This window comes from Ursus arctos, unplaced genomic scaffold, assembly GCF_023065955.2.
Source record: "Ursus arctos isolate Adak ecotype North America unplaced genomic scaffold, UrsArc2.0 scaffold_14, whole genome shotgun sequence".
Taxonomy (NCBI): Eukaryota; Metazoa; Chordata; class Mammalia; order Carnivora; family Ursidae; genus Ursus; species Ursus arctos.
The window spans coordinates 19,378,641-19,396,123 of NW_026622808.1; the positions used below are offsets into that span (position 1 = coordinate 19,378,641).

General features: G+C 48.6%; 1 protein-coding gene and 1 pseudogene across 1 annotated transcript; both read left to right on the top strand.

The window, feature by feature from the left end:
• Positions 1 to 703: 703 nt before the first annotated feature.
• LOC113242654 (60S ribosomal protein L35-like) lies at positions 704 to 1,142 on the top strand (annotated as a pseudogene).
• An 8,008-nt stretch (positions 1,143 to 9,150) lies between these two features.
• Positions 9,151 to 17,104, top strand: QTRT1 (queuine tRNA-ribosyltransferase catalytic subunit 1). The gene is made up of 10 exons (XM_026481404.4): positions 9,151 to 9,446; positions 9,643 to 9,711; positions 9,810 to 9,948; positions 12,842 to 12,920; positions 13,019 to 13,134; positions 15,196 to 15,334; positions 15,593 to 15,668; positions 15,788 to 15,897; positions 15,987 to 16,074; positions 16,178 to 17,104. Exons 1-10 carry the CDS (start codon positions 9,204 to 9,206, stop codon positions 16,328 to 16,330), a joined length of 1,212 nt encoding a protein of 403 aa, XP_026337189.1. The 5' UTR covers positions 9,151 to 9,203; the 3' UTR covers positions 16,331 to 17,104.
• Positions 17,105 to 17,483: the final 379 nt, after the last annotated feature.

The following is a 17,483-nucleotide window of genomic DNA, read 5'->3' on the forward strand; positions in this document are numbered from 1 at the left end:
GAAAGTGACACTCAGAGAGTGACATTACCTGACCAAAATCCCCTGGCTTCTGAGTGGTGTTCCCTGAGTGCCCCCCATTCCTCTGTTGGTAACCTTTTCACCCCTATTCTATGCCGCAATCCCTAATACTGCCTTCTACTTCAGGAAAAGAAACTGTATGAGAGGGTGGCTTCACAGAGCTCAGACAGGACTAAATTTCAATTTCTGTTCCTTGATTAGGAGCAGGTGAATATCTCTGCCTTAGTTTCTTCATTCATAAAATGGGAATGATAGTAGTACCCATCTCAGTATCCTGTGAGAAGTGATGACACTGTAGGGCTTCCCAGACAACTAGCACATCTGGGCACCTGCTCCAATAGTGTTGGCTCTTAATCATCATATTATTGTTATTTGAATGAACTAAACAAACAAACAAAACCAAAACACATTTAAAAACATCAGGAGAAACAAACTGAGGGCCTCAGAGGGGAGGGGGGTGGGGGAATGGGATAGACCGATGATGGGTAGTAAGGAGGGCATGTATTGCATGGTGCACTGGGTGTTATACACAACTAATGAATCATCGAGCCTTACATCGGAAACCGGGGATGTACTGTATGGTGACTAACATAATATAATAAAAAATCATTTAAAAAAATAAAATAAAATAAAAACTTCAGGAGGATGGCTCTCTCCCTCTGCGGTGGCGGCGGATTGTGCAGACATGGCCAAGATTAAGGCTTGCAACCTTCCTGGCAAGAAGGAAGAGCTGCTTAAACCGCTGGAAGACCTGATGGTGCAGCTGTCCCAGCTGCGTCACCGAAGTGACAGGTGGCGCGGCTTCCCAGCTCTCCAAGATCTGAATTGTTCGAATCTCCATTGCCTGTGTTCTCACCCTTGTCAACCGCACTCAGAAAGAGAACCTCAGGAAATTCTACAGGGGTAAGAAGTACAAGCCCTTGGATCTGTGGCCTAAGAAGACGCGTGCCAGGTGCCACTGACTGAAGAAGCATGAGGAAAACCTGAAGACCAAGAATCAGCAGTGGAAGGCCCGGCTGCACCTGGTGCGGGAGTTCACGGTCAAGGCCCTAGGACTCGCATCTATAAAACACAAACTGACAATAACAACAACAATAATAATACTAAATCAGGAGGATGACTAGACTAGTATTCTGTGTTGCAAAACACATAGAGGGGCACCTGGCGGGCTCAGTTGGTAAAGCATGTAACTCTTCATGTTGGGGTAGTGAGTTCGAGCCCCACATTGGGGGTAAAGTTTACTTAAGAAAAAGCATATATCTATTATATAAATATAGACATATAAATATACATTCAAAACACTAAATTTTATTTATTATTATTATTTTTAAAGATTTTATTTATTTATTTATTTGACAAAGAGAGAGACAGCCAGCAAGAGAGGGAACACAGGCACGGGGAGTGGGAGAGGAAGAAGCAGGCTCCTAGCGGAAGAGCCTGATGCGGGCCTCGATCCCGGCTTGAGCGGAAGGCAGACACTTAACGACTGAGCCACCCAGGCGCCCCTCAAAACACTAAATTTTAAAAAGAAAATGCTCAGCAGCTCAACCATGTTGAATTCTGCTGCCAAATTACTGAAACTGAATAATGAATGATGTCGGCAAATGGCTCCAACATCTGAAAAAATGTCCAACCTCAGTAAGAATAACAGACATGCCAACTAAAACCCCAATGAGACGCTGTTTCACACATACCTGATTGTCAGAATTGAAGAGTTCTGAAAATGGAAGAGTAGACAAAGATTCCTTATTTATTTATTTATTTATTTGTTTGTTTGTTTGTTTATTTATTTATTTAAAGTAATCTTGGGAGCCTTGGGTGGCTCAGTCGGTTAAGCGCCTGCCTTTGGCTCAGGTCATGATCCCAGGGTCCTGGAATCGAGTTCCGCATCAGGCTCCTTGCTCAGTGGGGAGCCTGCTTCTCCCTCTTCCCCTCACTCCTGCTTGTGCCCTCTCTCTCTCTGACAAATAAATGGATAAAGTCTTTTTAAAAATTAAAAATAATCTCTACACTCACATGGGGCTCAAACTCAGGACCCTGAGATCAAGAGTTGCACGCCAGGGCTCCTGGGTGGCACAGCTGGTTAAGCGTCTGACACAAGGACGCTTTCTTACACTGCTATTGTAGGGGTCAATTTCTGTAATCGCCTGGAAAAAAGTTGGTGCTGCCTAGTAAAGTTGAATATCCATCCGGTCTAGGGTCTTGCGAGTCCATTCCTAGGATTCTTGCACAGGTGTACAAGGAGATGTGTACACAGATGGTCAAGCAGAGCTGTTTATAACAGCAAAAATGAACAAAAACACTGAAACGTTCACAGGTTCATTGGCTAGAGAATGAATAAGTATCCTGTGATATATTTATACCAATACCTGACGATACGCTGATTTACAGAAGAAAAGAATGGATCACAACTAAATACGACACAAATAAATCTTAGGCACATAATCGTATGAAACATAAAGTAAACCACAGGGACTAGGTGTGGTATAATGATTTTTAAAAAGATTTTGTGTATTTATTTGGCAGAGAGCCCAAGCAGGGGGAGCAGGAGGCAGAGAGAGAGGAAGAAGCAGACTTCCCGCTGAGCAGTGAGCCCCACTTGGGGCTCTACCCCAGGACCCCAGGATCGTGACCTGAGCTGAAGGCAGATGCTTAACGGACTGAGCCACCCAGGCGCCCCTATAATGATTTTATTAGAATAGATGGGATAGGCACTGAGGGCCAACAGGCAGTTTCTCTCATGCCTCCTTTTTGCTATTGAATTATTTTTTTTCAAAGATTTTATTTATTTATTTGACAGAGATAGAGACAGCCAGCGAGAGAGGGAACACAAGCAGGGGGAGTGGGAGAGGAAGAAGCAGGCTCCTAGCGGAGGAGCCTGATGTGGGGCTCGATCCCACAACGCCGGGATCACGCCCTGAGCCGAAGGCAGACGCTTAACTGCTGTGCCACCCAGGCGCCCCTGCTATTGAATTATAAAATAACTATTATGAAACTTACATTTGGAGTAAATCATAATGTTGGGAATGTTGCTGAGACAATTCCATGAGAGAATGATCTATGACTAGTGGAAAATGGCAGTTCAAAGACTCCATTTATAAAAAGTATTAAAGTATGAAATCTTGTAGAAAATGAAAAAACCCATAGTATATCTAAATGAATCAATCAAAAACAACAACAGCAACAGGAAGAAAATACATATTTGCTAATATATGCTGACAAATGTCTGTGAGTATAGACAAGAATGAATACTAACCATTATTTAATATTAAGGGCTGAGAACTGTTTTGACAGGGGACACGAGTGGGAAAGATAATTCACAGCATACATTCTATCCACATTTTAAAAAGCATATGGTTCTATATTATCAATATTAGTTATTATTTTTTAAAGTAATTTCTACATCCAATGTGAGGCTCGAACCCATGACCCTGAGATGAAGAGTCGTATGCTCTTGTGACTGAGACAGCCAGGTTCCCCATATATTATCTATTTTAAAACCATAAATAAGATTATTTAATGAAAACTGAATCCTCAGTAAAGCTTATTACACTCCTCTGTTTTCAAAATTTTCATTGTATTTGATGTATTTTTTCATGTGTACATGTTTTCATTTCTTTATATAAATTTTTACTGTGATAAAAAATTTTACTGTGGAAAAATGTATAAAATATAAAGTTTACCATTTTAACCTTTTTTCATATGTGCTAAGAGATTCCCCCCAGTTTTATTGAGACATAATTGATATATAACATTGTATAAGTTTTATTTGCTTGGTTATTTGTTTGTTTATTTAAAGTAAAATCTATGTCAACGTGGGGCTCGAATTCTCAACCCTGAGATCAAGAGTTGCACACTGAGGCTCCTGGATGGCGCAGTTGGTTAAGTGTCTGACTCTTGGTTTCGCCTCTGGTCCTGATCTCAGGGTCATGGGACCCAGCCCCACTTGGGCTCTGCACTCAGCAAAGAATCTTCTTTTTTTTTTTTTTTTAAGATTTTATTTATTTCTGTGACAGAGAGAGAGGGAACACAGCAGGGGGAGTGGGAGAGGAAGAAACAGACTCCCAGCGGAGGAGCCCGATGTGGGACTCGATCCCGGAACACTGGGATCACGCCCTGAGCCAAAGGCAGCCGCTTAACGACTGCGCCACCCGGGCGCCCCCAGCAAAGAATCTTCTTGAGATTCTCCCCCCCCCCCTCTGCCCCTCCTGCTCGTGCTCTGTGCCTCTCTTTCTCTGAAATAAATTTAAAAATCTTAAAAAAAAGAGTTGAACGCTCTACCAAGAGAGCCAGCCAAGCACCCCTGTATTAGTTTTACGTATACAACATAATGATTTGATATATGTATATATTTCAAATGTATTTAAGATTTGTCATCACTAGGGGTGCCTGAGTGGCTCAGTCGTTGAGCGTCTGCCTTTGGCTCAGGGTGTGATCCCGGGGTCCTGGGATCGAGCCCCACATCGGGCTCCATGCTGCTCATTGGGAGCCTGCTTCTTCCTCTCCCAGTCCCCCTGCTTGTGTTCCCTCTCTCGCTGGCTGTCTCTCTCTCTCAAATAAATAAATAAAATCTTAAAAAAAAAAAAAAAAGATTTGTCATCACTACACCCAATGTGGGACTTGAACTCACGACTCAGAGATCAAGAGTTGCGTGTTCTACTGACTGCGCCGGCCAGGAGCCCCTCACATGTATTTGATGTTTGAATGGGAAACACAAACATCAAAAAATATTAAAGGGAATCATTTTCCTGCATGCTAGCATGAGGGTCCTCGCATATCCCCTCCCCAGAGACACTGGTGAAAAGTGGTAAAATAACAGCCATTAACTGTCCCTGGAAGTGGTCCTAAGGGCACACAGTAAATGAGGAAACAACTATTCTAGAAAATCTGTGAGAAAATTCAGTTAGAATAGTGAGTGTTTCTGGTATTTGATATCTTTTACCTCCCTTCCTTCCACCCGTTGGGTGCGGTGGAAACTCCACTCCAGACCGGGGCAAGCAGAGGTGTAAGGTTTGCCCGCCCTTCGTCCGCAGTTGGGCGATCGTCCTCTCAGGAGGGCCAGCAGCTCAGCATTTCTTGCCCTGCTCTCAGCCACCTGTGCTGAGGCTGTTTGAGGCAAGGGCAACTCTTCAAAGAGAGAATAACAGAATTTCCAGAATTATGGAAAGGCTCCAATCACCAGATCCAAGAATTTGAGGGAATCTCAAATAGGATAAAAGAAATCCACACTGAGACACATCATATAAAATTGCAAAATGGCAAATAAAAAAGAATGATTTTTTAAGGGCGCCTGGGTGGCTCAGTTGTTAGGCATCTGCCTTCGGCTCGGGGCGTGATCCCGGTGTTCTGGGATCGAGCCCCGCATCAGGCTCCTCCACTGGGAGCCTGCTTCTTCCTCTCCCACTCCCCCTGCTTGTGTTCCCTCTCTCGCTGGCTGTCTCTCTCTCTCTCTGTCGAATAAATAAATAAAATCTCTAAAAAAAAAAAAAAGATTTAAAAAAAAGATTTTATTTATTTATTTATTTGAGAGAGAGAGAGATGGAGCACAGACATGGGGAGGGTCTGAGGGAGAAGCAAACTGCTCCTGAGCAGGGAGTCCGATGTGGGGCTCAATTTGGGGCTTGGTCCCAGGACACTGGGATCATGACTTGAGCCGAAGACATACTCAACCGATTGAGCCACCCGGGTGCCCCCAAAAGAATGATTTTTTTAAAGAAACCAGAAAGACCACATCACAAGAAATAGCGTTTTGATTGAGATCCTACTTCTGTTTTTGTTTTCCTTTTCCTTCCTTTTTTCCCCTCCTAGAATTTTAAACATACCTTTTAATTTGCTGCTGGGGCTAAGAGGCACGAAGGGTGCTAGAGCCGAGTCTGGGATTAGAAGAAGAAATGGAAGTGGGGTTAAGTCAGGCGGTTGGCGCGGGGAGGCAGCCACCTCCTAGGGAGGGTCAGCCTCAGAGTATCCGTCCAGTGTGACCTCCACCTGTCCCTCTTCATAGTCTGACGCCTGGAACCTCGAGCCGTCCGCCGCTCCCGGGATCATGACTGGAAGCCCTCAGCCAGACCGCGGATGGAATAGACACAGGATTCGCTTATGTGCTCCGTCCGGCCCAGCTCATAGCCTACACCCAACGATGGCTGGGTCACTTCTGCCACCACCACGTGTGTCTGCTGCAGCCGGGCCAGGTCCCCGCTCGTGGATGAGCCTGCGTCACCCTCAGCCTCAGCAGCCTCTTCCTGACCCGCGCCCAGCTCTGGGGCCGCCACGTGCTCCGTGAGCACCGCCCTGCAGCCCCGCAGCCGGGACACAATCCCCCTGCTCGGCTCCTGGCGGATGTTCCCGCGGAAGAAGAGGGCAAGGTGGCCCGGTTTGCCCGGCTGGCCACATTCCCGCCGCCGCCCAAGACCCTACTTCTTAATAGTAATAATGGATAACAGAAGCCACAGCAGAATATGTTTGGTGGGCTAAGAGAAAATAATTGTCAACTTATTAAGTATATACCCAGTGAAACTTCTTCTTCTTCTTCTTTTTTTTTTAAGTGGGCTGGACGCTGGGCGTGGAGCCCAACACCGGGCTGGAACTCACTACCCCGAGATCAAAGAGGGGAGCTGAGTGAGATCAAGAGTCCGACGCTTAACCCAGTGAACCACCCAGGTGCCCTGAGACTATCAAGAATCAGGGTAGGGCACCTGGCTGGCTCAGTCGGTAGAGCACGCGACTCTTGATCACTCTTAGGGTCCTGAGTTGGAGGCCCATGTTGCGCATAGAGTGTTTTTAAACCAACAAACAAATAAAAACCTTAGCTCAGTAGCTACAAATAATTCTTCAAGGAAAACAACATAACCAGACGGATATACAAGTGAGGCCAATAAAATATTCCAGAAAGAGATAATTCCAATCTCGCATAATTTCTTCCATCAAATAGATATTTGAACACCAAACTCAGGCAAAGACAGTACAAGAAAGGAAAACTATAGACCAATATAATTTATAACAGATGGGGTGCAAAAATTTTACACAAAAAATTAATTAAAATTAATGTAAAATGCCATAGTGTATAAAAGATACCATGACCAAGGTGAGCTTATACAGAAACGGAAATAAATGTGTTAATAATAAGAAAATAAATTCATGTCCTTGGGCATTTTAAATTAAATGAGCCAAATAATATGGCTACTTCAGATACTGGAAAAGCATACAATAAATATTTATTTATGACAAAAATCTGTTCGTGAACTATGAATTGAAAGGACCTTTCTTTACTTGATACGGTGCATCTTCCAAAAACTTACAGTAGGTATCATACATAATGGGGAAATGTTGAAAGCATTTCCTTTAAAATATCTTCAGGTATATTGTATGGCGAGTAGAGAACAGAAGCCACAAGACCAGTGAGGTATCTACTGTAATAATCCAGGCAGGAGATGCTGGTGGCTACAGAGGGGGTGTAAACTAGTCGATTCTGTATAGATTTTGAAAGCAGAGTGGCTAGAATTTGCTGATAAATCAGATGTAGGGAGTAAGACAGTGAGAGGCCAAGAACCACCCGTAAGTTTCTGGTCTGAGTTCCTGGAAGGATTGAGCTGCTATTACTGAGAAGGGGAAGATGGAAGGATGTAGGCCAGCTTGGGGAGACAATCAGGAGCTCTGCTTTAGACATCTAGAGTTTCAGTGCCTATAGACACCCGGTGGAGATGTGAAGGAGGCGTCTGCAAAGAGAAGATGGGAGTTCAATGAGAGAGGACTACACTGGAAATAAAAATTTGGGCATTGTCAATGTATAGAGGTCTTTTTTTTTTTTTTTAAAGAAAGATTTTATTTATTTATTTGACAGAGAGAGAGACAGCCAGCAAGAGAGGGAACACAAGCAGGGGGAGGGGGAGAGGAAGAAGCAGGCTCATAGCGGAGGAGCCTGACGTGGGGCTTAATCCCAGAACGCCAGGATCATGCCCTGAGCCGAAGGCAGACGCTTAACGACTGAGCCACCCAGGCACCCCAATGTATAGAGGTTTTAAAAGCACAATATGAGTTATAAGGGACATGATACAGAGTGATAGGGGTGGAGCATTAAGATTGGGGGAGCCAGGAACAACTGATAAAATATGAGCCAGCCATGGGAAAATCAGAAGGGAAGAGTATTGCAGATAAAGGCAAGAGCAAGTGCAAAGGCCCTGAGGTGGACCTCATGGTTGGGCGTTTTCCTGACTTGGCCTCAGTGAAGACTCTCCACCACCCCAAAAAGCTGGCATTATTAGTCCCCAAGGCTCCTTGAAGGTCAGAGTCTTGCTCAAATCAGCACAATTTAGGCCAGTGGGCCACTGAGAGGAAGGATTCTGGGGCAATGCTGCCCTCTGCTGACCGGGACAGATATCAGCTCCATTTTCAATAATAACAGTTATTATATATTATATAATATTTTGTTATTAGTGAACACAGTGCTCAATAAATCCATGACCCAGCCTCTCTCATTCCTGTGCGGCATGAAGGCTGGCACTCGTAGGTATGTATGTAGGTCTACACTGAATAAATGAACGAATAAATGTGGCTAGGTTCTGAGTCTCAGTCTTCTCTTCCGTAAATCTGGGATTCTTTCTCTCATTGTATAAACCAATGTATATTGAGCACGTACTGTGTGCTAAGGTGCTGTTCTACGTTTTTGGGACAAATCAATGGGCAAGATAGACAAAAGCCTGTGCAAGGCAGCTTATTAAGATCTCTATATATCCATACCTCTCAGTCTTTACAAAGTTTATTTTATTTGTTAAAAGATTTTTAAGTACCCTCTACACCCAATGTGGGGCTTGAACCTAAAACCGAGAGATCAAGAGTGGCACGTTCTACCGACTGAGCCAGCCAGGCGCCCCTTTTACAACGTTTTTAATGCCGAAAGACACTTATTCGCCCCATTTTACAGAGGAGAAAATTAACGCTTACGGGCTTTGACTGTAAAGCAGGTAATTCACTGGGGTGGGATTCGAACCCATAACACTATTTGTTTTTCCCGACCACATGCCGGGAGTGGGAACAAACTGGGCGCTCCGCGGGAACGAGCAAGCCGGCGTCCGTTGCCATGGTTCCCGCACGCACTTCCAGAGCGACAGCCCGAGTCCCGCCTCACGTGACCTCGGTCAACATGGCGCCGCCCAAGGTTTTGCAGTGTCCACGTGGTTCCGTTAGCTAAGATGGCGGCAGCAGTCAGCCCGACGTCTCTTGAGTCGGCCCCGCGGATCATGCGGCTGGTGGCCGAGTGCAGCCGATCCAGGGCCCGGGCAGGGGAGCTGCGGCTGCCGCACGGGCCGGTAGCCACTCCCGTGTTCATGCCCGTGGGCACGCAGGCCACTATGAAGGGTATCACGGCCGAGCAGCTGGACGCCCTGGGCTGCCGCATCTGCCTGGGCAACACCTACCATCTGGGTCTGAGGCCGGTGGGTGGGTTCTGCCTTGGTGGGGCGGCGGCCGAGAGTGGGGAGTACGGGCACCTCCGAGGCAGGGGCATACTCAAAGTCAGTCGACAAACGTGTATTGAGCTCCCCCGGTGGCCTGGGCCTTGTGCTGGGCGTGAGGGATGAGCCCTCAGGGTAGCGCTCACCCCTAACCTGATCCTTTCTTCCTCTAACCCAGGGCCCCGAGCTGATCCAGAAAGCCCACGGTCTCCACGGCTTCATGAACTGGCCCCACAATCTGCTGACGGTGAGGTGGAGTCGGGGCCGGGATCTCAGGGCACTTCTCAGAAAAGGAGATTCTCCAATCCCACCCCCCTGACAGGCCTGCGGTGCGATTTCCCCCAGGACAGCGGCGGCTTCCAGATGGTGTCTCTCGTGTCCCTGTCCGAGGTGACGGAGGAGGGCGTCCGCTTCCGCTCCCCCTACGATGGCGACGAGACCCTTCTGAGCCCAGAGAAGTCCGTGGAGATCCAGAACGCTTTAGGTGAGCGAATCCCGGGCCCCCTGCTCTTGCCTCGCCTCTAGAGGGTGGAGGTGAGGCCGGCCCGTTCCTTAAGCGCTGCTCGGCGTTGGGTAAGTCACTCCCGCTGCCTGAGCTTCAGACGAGCCAACTCAAGTGAGGATAGTTCGCAGAAGTAATGACGTAATGTTTGTAAATCTCTTAACACAGTGCCTGACATGTAGGAGCTTTTATTATTATCTTTAATGCTATTCTTTCTCTTAAATGGCAAATTGGCGGGGCAAAGATAATATTGAAATAATGAGAGCAAAAGAGGGGGATGGGGGAAGCTTTCGATCCCTCCTATTTCCATCACTATCCCTCATTCCTTGATAAAAACAATGAACGTTTCTTTTTTAATATATATTATATATAGTGCACATTATGTAGTTTCTAGCTCTACCTCCTTCCTTTCTTCCTTTTTAAAATGATTTTATTTATTTATTTATTTATTTATTTATTTATTTATTTATCTGAGGGGGGAGGGGCAAAGGGAGAGGTAAACAATCCCTAGTTGACTCCCTACTGAGGCAGGAGCTGAAGGTGGGATTCAAGGTGGGGCTAGATCTCACCACCTAGGAGATGATGACCTGAGCCAAAGTCAGGAGTCAGAGGCTTTACTGACTGAGCCACACAGGCACCTCTTTTTTCTTTTTTCTTTCTTTCTTTCTTTCCTTCTTTCCTTCTTTCCTTCTTTCCCTCCTCTCTCCCCACACCCTCCCCTCTCCCTCCCTCCCTTCCTTCCTTCCTCTCTCTTTCTCTCCCTTCCTCCCTCTCTCTTTCTTTCTCTCTCTCCCTTTCCTCCCTCCCTTTCCTCCCTTTCCTTCCTTCCCCCCCCCTCGTTGAAGAAGCGAGTTCCTTTCTCCCATGGTGCGTCACAGGATCTGAATTTTGCTGATCACACCCCCATAGCTCTGTGTAACAGTTTTCTCTTGCCTTCTGGATTTACCGTAGGTGGTAGTCAGATCTTGAGGTTTGCGCCAGAGTCAGGTTCAGGTTTCCTTTGGCAAGAGGGCTTCACAGTGTGTATCTTTCCATCAGGGAGCGCCTAGTGTCTGCTGGGGTCTCCCAGGGCACCATCAGTGCTCTTTGCCTGGGACTCTCAGGCCATTAGGAGTTCCAAAGTGGTAATATTCTTTCTTCATTTATCAGCCAGATTATTTCTGTAAAGAGAAACATCCCTCACCTACTCCTGGGAGACCAAGTAGTTCAATTCATACAGGAAAAGTGGGATTCATTCTTTCCCTTATTTACTAGTTTTCATGGATTGATTACTTAGCATCCTCGAGCAGTGATTAAGCTTTAGTGTTTTTAGGGTCACCATGAAATCATGGGCTTATTGATTTATTTATTAAATCCTGGGTTTAAATGTATTTGCTGTGTCTCAGTCTTTTCCAGTTGAATCGATCCCTGTTGATTCTCAGCTTGCCCCATCTTTGGTTTGTGTGCTGTGCTGTGCTTTTTTCCTGTAATGATGTATCTTGGCAATATTCCGCTGAGCTTTTTTTTTTTTTTTAAGATTGTTTTTATTCATTTGAGAGAGAGAGAGACAGAGAGAGCACAAGCAGGGGGAGAGGCAGAGGGAGAGTGATAAGCAGAGTCCCCCACTGAGTTGGGAGCCTGACGTGAGGCTCGATCCCAGGACCTGGAGATCATGACCTGAGCCGAAGGCAGATGCCGACTGAGCCACCCGGGTGCCCCTCCCCTGAGCTTTTCTAACATGTATAAATCCACAGCCCCTCATCTGAAATTCTTCGGGTCAATTCAGAAGTGTACTATTTTATAAAGATAATTCAGTATACATAGCATCCTGGTAGGTCTGGGGCAGCACCCTGTTGAACTTTCCTTTTTCCTTTTTCCACTTAAAAAAAACTGTGGCAAAATATGTATAACATAAAATTTACCATTAAAAAAATTTGCCACTCTAACCCTTTTTATTTATTTATTTTTAAAATTTACTTATTTTTTTAAGTAGGCTCCATGCCCAACGTGGGGCTTGAATGCATGACCGTGAGACCGAGAGCGGCGCGCTCTACTGACCGAGCCAGCCAGCCAGGCGCCCCCGCTATAACCGTGTTTAAGTGTCTGATTTAGTGGCTCTGAGCACTTTCGCTTTATTGTGCACCCGTCACCAGCATCCGTCTCCAGAACTCTTCGTCTTGCGAAACTGAAACTCCGTTCCCATTAAACACTAACTCTCCCTCCCCCTCCGCCAGTCTCTAGCTCCCACCATCTACTTCCTGTCTCTATGAATTTGACTTCTCTAGGGACCTCATATACATGGAATCCTACAGTATTTGTCATTTTTGTGTCTGGCTTATTTCACTGAGCATAATGGCCACAAAGTTGTAGTATGTGTCAGAATTTTCTTCCTTTTTTTAAGACTGAATAAGTCACCTGCTAAATCGGATTTTATTAAAGATTATAACTGTCTTGGGTTTTGCTGCCAACTTAGTTATGCCATAAGTGTAATATAAAGTCTTTGGTTTTGAGAAGTTTCTAGATTTTGGAATTGTGGGAAAGGAACATTCTGTTAAGGGCTGGACCATGATTTATTTAGTCAGACACCTGTTGATGGTCACTTGGGCTCCCAGTATGCTCTTGCCCGCCGCATCATGGCGGGTCACTTTGTAGCGACAACATTTCGCTCTTGAAGGGTAACTTGGCAGGAGTGGGATTTTATCCTGTGTGCCTGGGCAGGGTTTTAGCTGGGGTGAGGCAAGGTCCAATGGGTATTTTAAAGAGCTCCCTCTGGTTGTTGTATAAACAGACTTGGGGGCTACGTGGGAGTTAGCAAGACCCGAGGGACTTGCAGGGCCCAGCTGGTCCCCAACAGGAAGCGAATTTCCCAATGATGGTGCTTCTGTCTCACCCCCAGGCTCAGACATCATCATGCAACTGGATGACGTGGTCAGCAGCACTGTGACGGGGCCACGCGTGGAGGAGGCCATGTACAGGTGTGTGTGTGTGTGTGTGTGTGTATCAGGGGGAGAGGATCCTAGTCCTGTAGCCTTGTCGCCTTACCCTGGGGCTCATGACTGGGGCCCTCTTACAGGTCAATCCGCTGGCTGGACCGGTGCATTGCAGCCCATCGGCGGCCAGACAAGCAGAACCTCTTTGCCATCATCCAGGGGGGGCTAGACGCGGATCTGCGGGCCACCTGCCTCGAAGGTAGAGCCATGTGCTGGTCCGTCCGGGGCTTGTCCATCACTGAGGGCCCCACAACGGGCCTGGCGTGTGATGGTGCTGATGGTGGTTGTTAATGGGTGGCAGGAGTAGCTGAAGCAAAGGCCCGGAGGCAGAACAGACTAGAATGTTGGCGGGATGATAGTAATTCCGATAGCTAGCAGTTTTGGGGTGTTCACCAGATGCTATGCCATATGCCGGTCACAGATTGACCCACTGAGTTTTCATACCCATCCTGTAAGGTGGAGACTACCAGGTTTCCGAGTTACAGAAGAGGAGCCTGACCCACAGAGCTGTACAGTCACTTACCCAAACCACCCAGCTTGGATGTTGCAGAGCTGGGATTTGGACCCATTTCTTCGGCTCTAGAACCTGTAGCATTGCAGTACAGGTGGTGCCTCCTCCCCCGGGTCAGGAGTGAGGGGTGGGTCCCGGGGCATTGTGCTGACATCCGAGGCCCTGGGATACAACGCTGAGGTACTGGGGAGCCATGGAGGGCTGTTGAGTGGGAGAGTGACAGGGACAAAGGGGCATCATGGAAAAATCCATGTGGGATAGGAAGCAGAAGGCCCATGAAAAGGTTGGGGTATTTGCCCAGGGGAAGAGCGACAGGCCTATATGAAGGCCGTGGCCAAGGAGACAAAGGGAGGCAGAGATGGGGGCTCAAAGGCAATGAAGTGTCATAGGCAAGACTCTGGGTCCTACAGTTTGTCTGGCTGGATCCAGACCTCTGATCTGCCGCCTCATGGCTGTGCACCCTTGGGCTAGTGGCTTGGCCTCTCTGAACCTCCCTTTTTTCCTTTGGGCACATATTCCCAATGTCATGGGGTCGAAGTGAGGATAAACGGGAAAGTCTGTTCCAGGTCTTGTGCCCGTACCTGGCATCAGTGTGTACTGTTGTGCACACTGCCCTTGTTGTAATTCCTTTTGTGATCAAGCTGTGCCAGCTCCCGGCCCAGTAAGCCTTTTTAACGGAGACCCCCAGGCAGAGACACATTTCACGTCACAGCTCAGTATGTGTGGACACAGTTGAAAGCAGTAACCAAGACTTCACAAAATGTTACCCTTACACGTGAAACGTTTTCTGGCATCCTCTGTTCTCTCATTTAAAAAAAAAACCTACCCCACCGGTCTTGCCCTAGCAAATTCAGTTCTCAGCCACGCTGGTCATGCTTCTCAAAGTGTTCCAAGCTTACCTGCACCAGCACCACCTGGGTTCTCCCCCACGACTGGATCAGAGTCCACGGTGAGCAGGGAGGGGGCGAGGGGGCTGGGAGGCCACATTTGAACAACTTGTCCCCAGTGGATTCTGCTGCTCGTTCCAGCTTCGAAACCTGACGCTTGGACCGGGTCCATCTTGTCGATGCTGTGGCCTCCCGTGGTTGAACTAGGCAACGGGGGCCCAAGACACAGCTGGGCTCGGACGCTAGACCTGGGTTCAAATCTAGCCTCTGGCATATGCGGCCTCGGGCTAGTGTCAAGCCCCAAACACCCCAAAAATGTGCAGAGCTGCCGCCCCTTCTCTGCGATTCCGGAGCCTAGTAGCCCACTTCTGAAATGCAGCACACTCAGGAATTTCCAACCAACTTCTTTGCTGGCCAGGCCAGACCTATGGGGTTATTTACCACCGTTGTTGGGCGTCTCTTCATGCGTTGCCGCTGACACGTTTCAGTGTTTGAGGACAGGCTGCTGTCCAGCATGTGGGATGTTTGCTGTTCTAAAATCTGGGAAATGCTCAGTTTTGAAACATACCTGGCATCATCTTTGGTGGCCATTAAGGGAGCACAGGCTGTGGGCCTCGCCTGAGGATGGAGGGAGGGGAGGGAACTCACACGCGGCAGGCACTCAACATATGGTAGCTGAGATCACCAGCAGCCTTTAGACAGACGGATGGAAAGACAGACAGACACCCCCCCTTCCCCCTGTCTCTCTCTCTCTTCCTGAGGGACTGTGGTGGTCTGGGCAGGGTCTTCCCCCCAGGGGCTGCAGAGGAACAGGTATATTTTCTTCTGCCTGGTGGCCCCTCACCTTGCCCTGTCCCCCCAGAGATGACCAAGAGGGATGTGCCGGGCTTCGCCATCGGGGGCCTGAGCGGGGGCGAGAGCAAGGGCCAGTTCTGGAGAATGGTGGCTCTGAGCACCTCAAGGCTGCCTAAGGACAAGCCACGATACCTGATGGGGGTCGGGTATGTGGAGGGGAGGGGAGACAGCCCTACCTGTGGGGAGCGGGTTCCTGGGGACTCCTGCCTGCGCTGGCGCGTTGGTGGAAGGACACAGCCCTGCCTGGGAGGGGACTAAAGGAGGACATGGCTTTCCTCTGGGGGTGGTTCAGAGGGAATGTGGCCCAGTCCCTGGGGAGTCGGAGTGTATGTGTGGGGGGAGACCTGGGTGTGTGACCAGGGCATGAGGTTCTCTGCTCCCTCCCCCCGTGGCCCTCCTCCCAGCTATGCCACTGATCTGGTGGTCTGCGTGGCTCTTGGATGTGACATGTTCGACTGTGTCTTCCCCACGCGGACAGCGGTGAGGCCCTGGGCAAGGGGCAGACGGGGGTTGGGGGTTGGGGAGGCTGAGGTGGGGGCGGGGCCGGTGAGGATGAAGACCTGGTTGACCTCCCTTCCCCTCCTCCACCCCTCCCCCAGCGCTTTGGCTCCGCTTTGGTGCCCACCGGGAACCTGCAGCTGAAGAAGAAGCAGTATGAGAAGGACTTCCTGCCCATAGACTCTGACTGTGCCTGTCCCACTTGCCAGAAGTAGGGGAGGATGGGCCTGGGGGCTGGGGGCGGGTGTGCGGGGGGGGGGCAGGACTCCGCGGGGCTGAGCCCCAACCTCCTGTCCACAGGCACAGCCGGGCCTTCCTGCACGCACTGCTCCACAGTGACAACACGGCCGCCCTGCACCACCTCACTGTCCACAATATCGCCTACCAGGTGGGCCTGCAACAGGGCGGGCCAGGCATGGGGTCAGTGGGGGCGGGGGGGAGGGCCCGAGGGCCCCTTGGCTCACACCTTGGCTGCCCCCTGCCCCCTGCAGCTGCAGCTGATGAGCGCCATGCGTGCCAGCATTGTGGAGAAGCGCTTCCCTGACTTCGTACGGGACTTCATGGGCACCATGTATGGGGACCCCACCCTGTGTCCCACCTGGGCCACTGAAGCCCTGGCCTCGGTGGGGATCACACTGAGTTGATCTGGCTTGGAGGAGGAGGGAATGGGAGGTATCGAAGGATTTTTTTAAATTATTATTCTAATTTAGAGTGTATCTGTGCCTTCTTGGGAAGGTGGCCTGTCTTGGTCTGCTTCTTCCTCTGAGTGTCACTGTGGCCAATGTGTCGTTGCCGTGTTGTGTCTCCCCCCCCCGCCCCCCACCCTCTGTTGATAATAATAAGTAACCGTAGCAGCAGCTGATCCCTGGAAACCACCTGGTGCGGTCCAGCATGGACGATGCACCCCAGCACGGGAGTTGCATCCTGTTTCCTGTGGCTCAGGCCCCCCAGCCACCCTGAGGATCGGCACTTGTTCCCCCACTTTTCACAGGTGAGGAAACAGGTTTAGAGGGAAAGTAGCTTGCCCAGGGTCACCACTGAGAAGTAGCTCCCGCCGGCTCCAGAGCTCATGCTCTGAGCCTTGACTCCTTAATTTTCCTGTCAGTAAACAGCGATGGTGACAGTAGGTGTGACCTAGCAGGTGCTTACACTGTGCCTGGTACTGTTCTAAGTGGTTGTCGTGTGTATTTACTTCTTACAACTTTATGATGCATGTGTAGCTGCATTCCCTGTCTTACAGATGAGGACACAGGTTCAGAGGAATGAAGTGAGCAAATAAATAGGCGCATGATCTAACCTAGATGGGGCCAATTACGGGCTAGTGTTCTTAGAAGATAAGGGTTTTTATATTGAAAAAGTAATCCATGTGTACAATGTGTAGGATCCACTATTCTAATCGCATAAAAATGCAACTATTTGATCAGTTTGTGTATTCTTCCAGAGATTTTCCATGTGTATATGTTTTTCATGAATGTGGGCGCCCTTTATGTGCGGTTTGGTACCTTTTTTTCCCCCTCTTAGTATATTTCAAATTGTTTACACGTCAGAACATGAAGACTTCCTGTCTTACAGCTGTTGCACAATATTTATTTAACCAGCTCAATGAAGGGGGTGTAGGGTGTTTTCCCCACTGTGGTCAGGGCTCCAGTGCCAAGCCTTGTCCGTTGACTTTGCCCACCTCTCTAGAGACTGGGGTTTTAGGTCTTAGAGCAGGGCATGTACCATTGGCCACTCCTCCATTCCCCTGTTACTGCCTCATCAGCCCACTTCTCAACATCCATTGCATCTGACTCCTTA

Excerpts from the sequence above, each read along its gene's own strand:
- QTRT1 (XM_026481404.4), top strand. The coding sequence starts at position 9,204 with ATGGCGGCAGCAGTCAGCCCGACGTCTCTTGAGTCGGCCCCGCGGATC. Across the intron at positions 9,949-12,841 it reads GGAGATCCAGAACGCTTTAG|GCTCAGACATCATCATGCAA; the intron begins GTGAGCGAATCC and ends TCTCACCCCCAG. Across the intron at positions 15,669-15,787 it reads TCTTCCCCACGCGGACAGCG|CGCTTTGGCTCCGCTTTGGT; the intron begins GTGAGGCCCTGG and ends CCCCTCCCCCAG.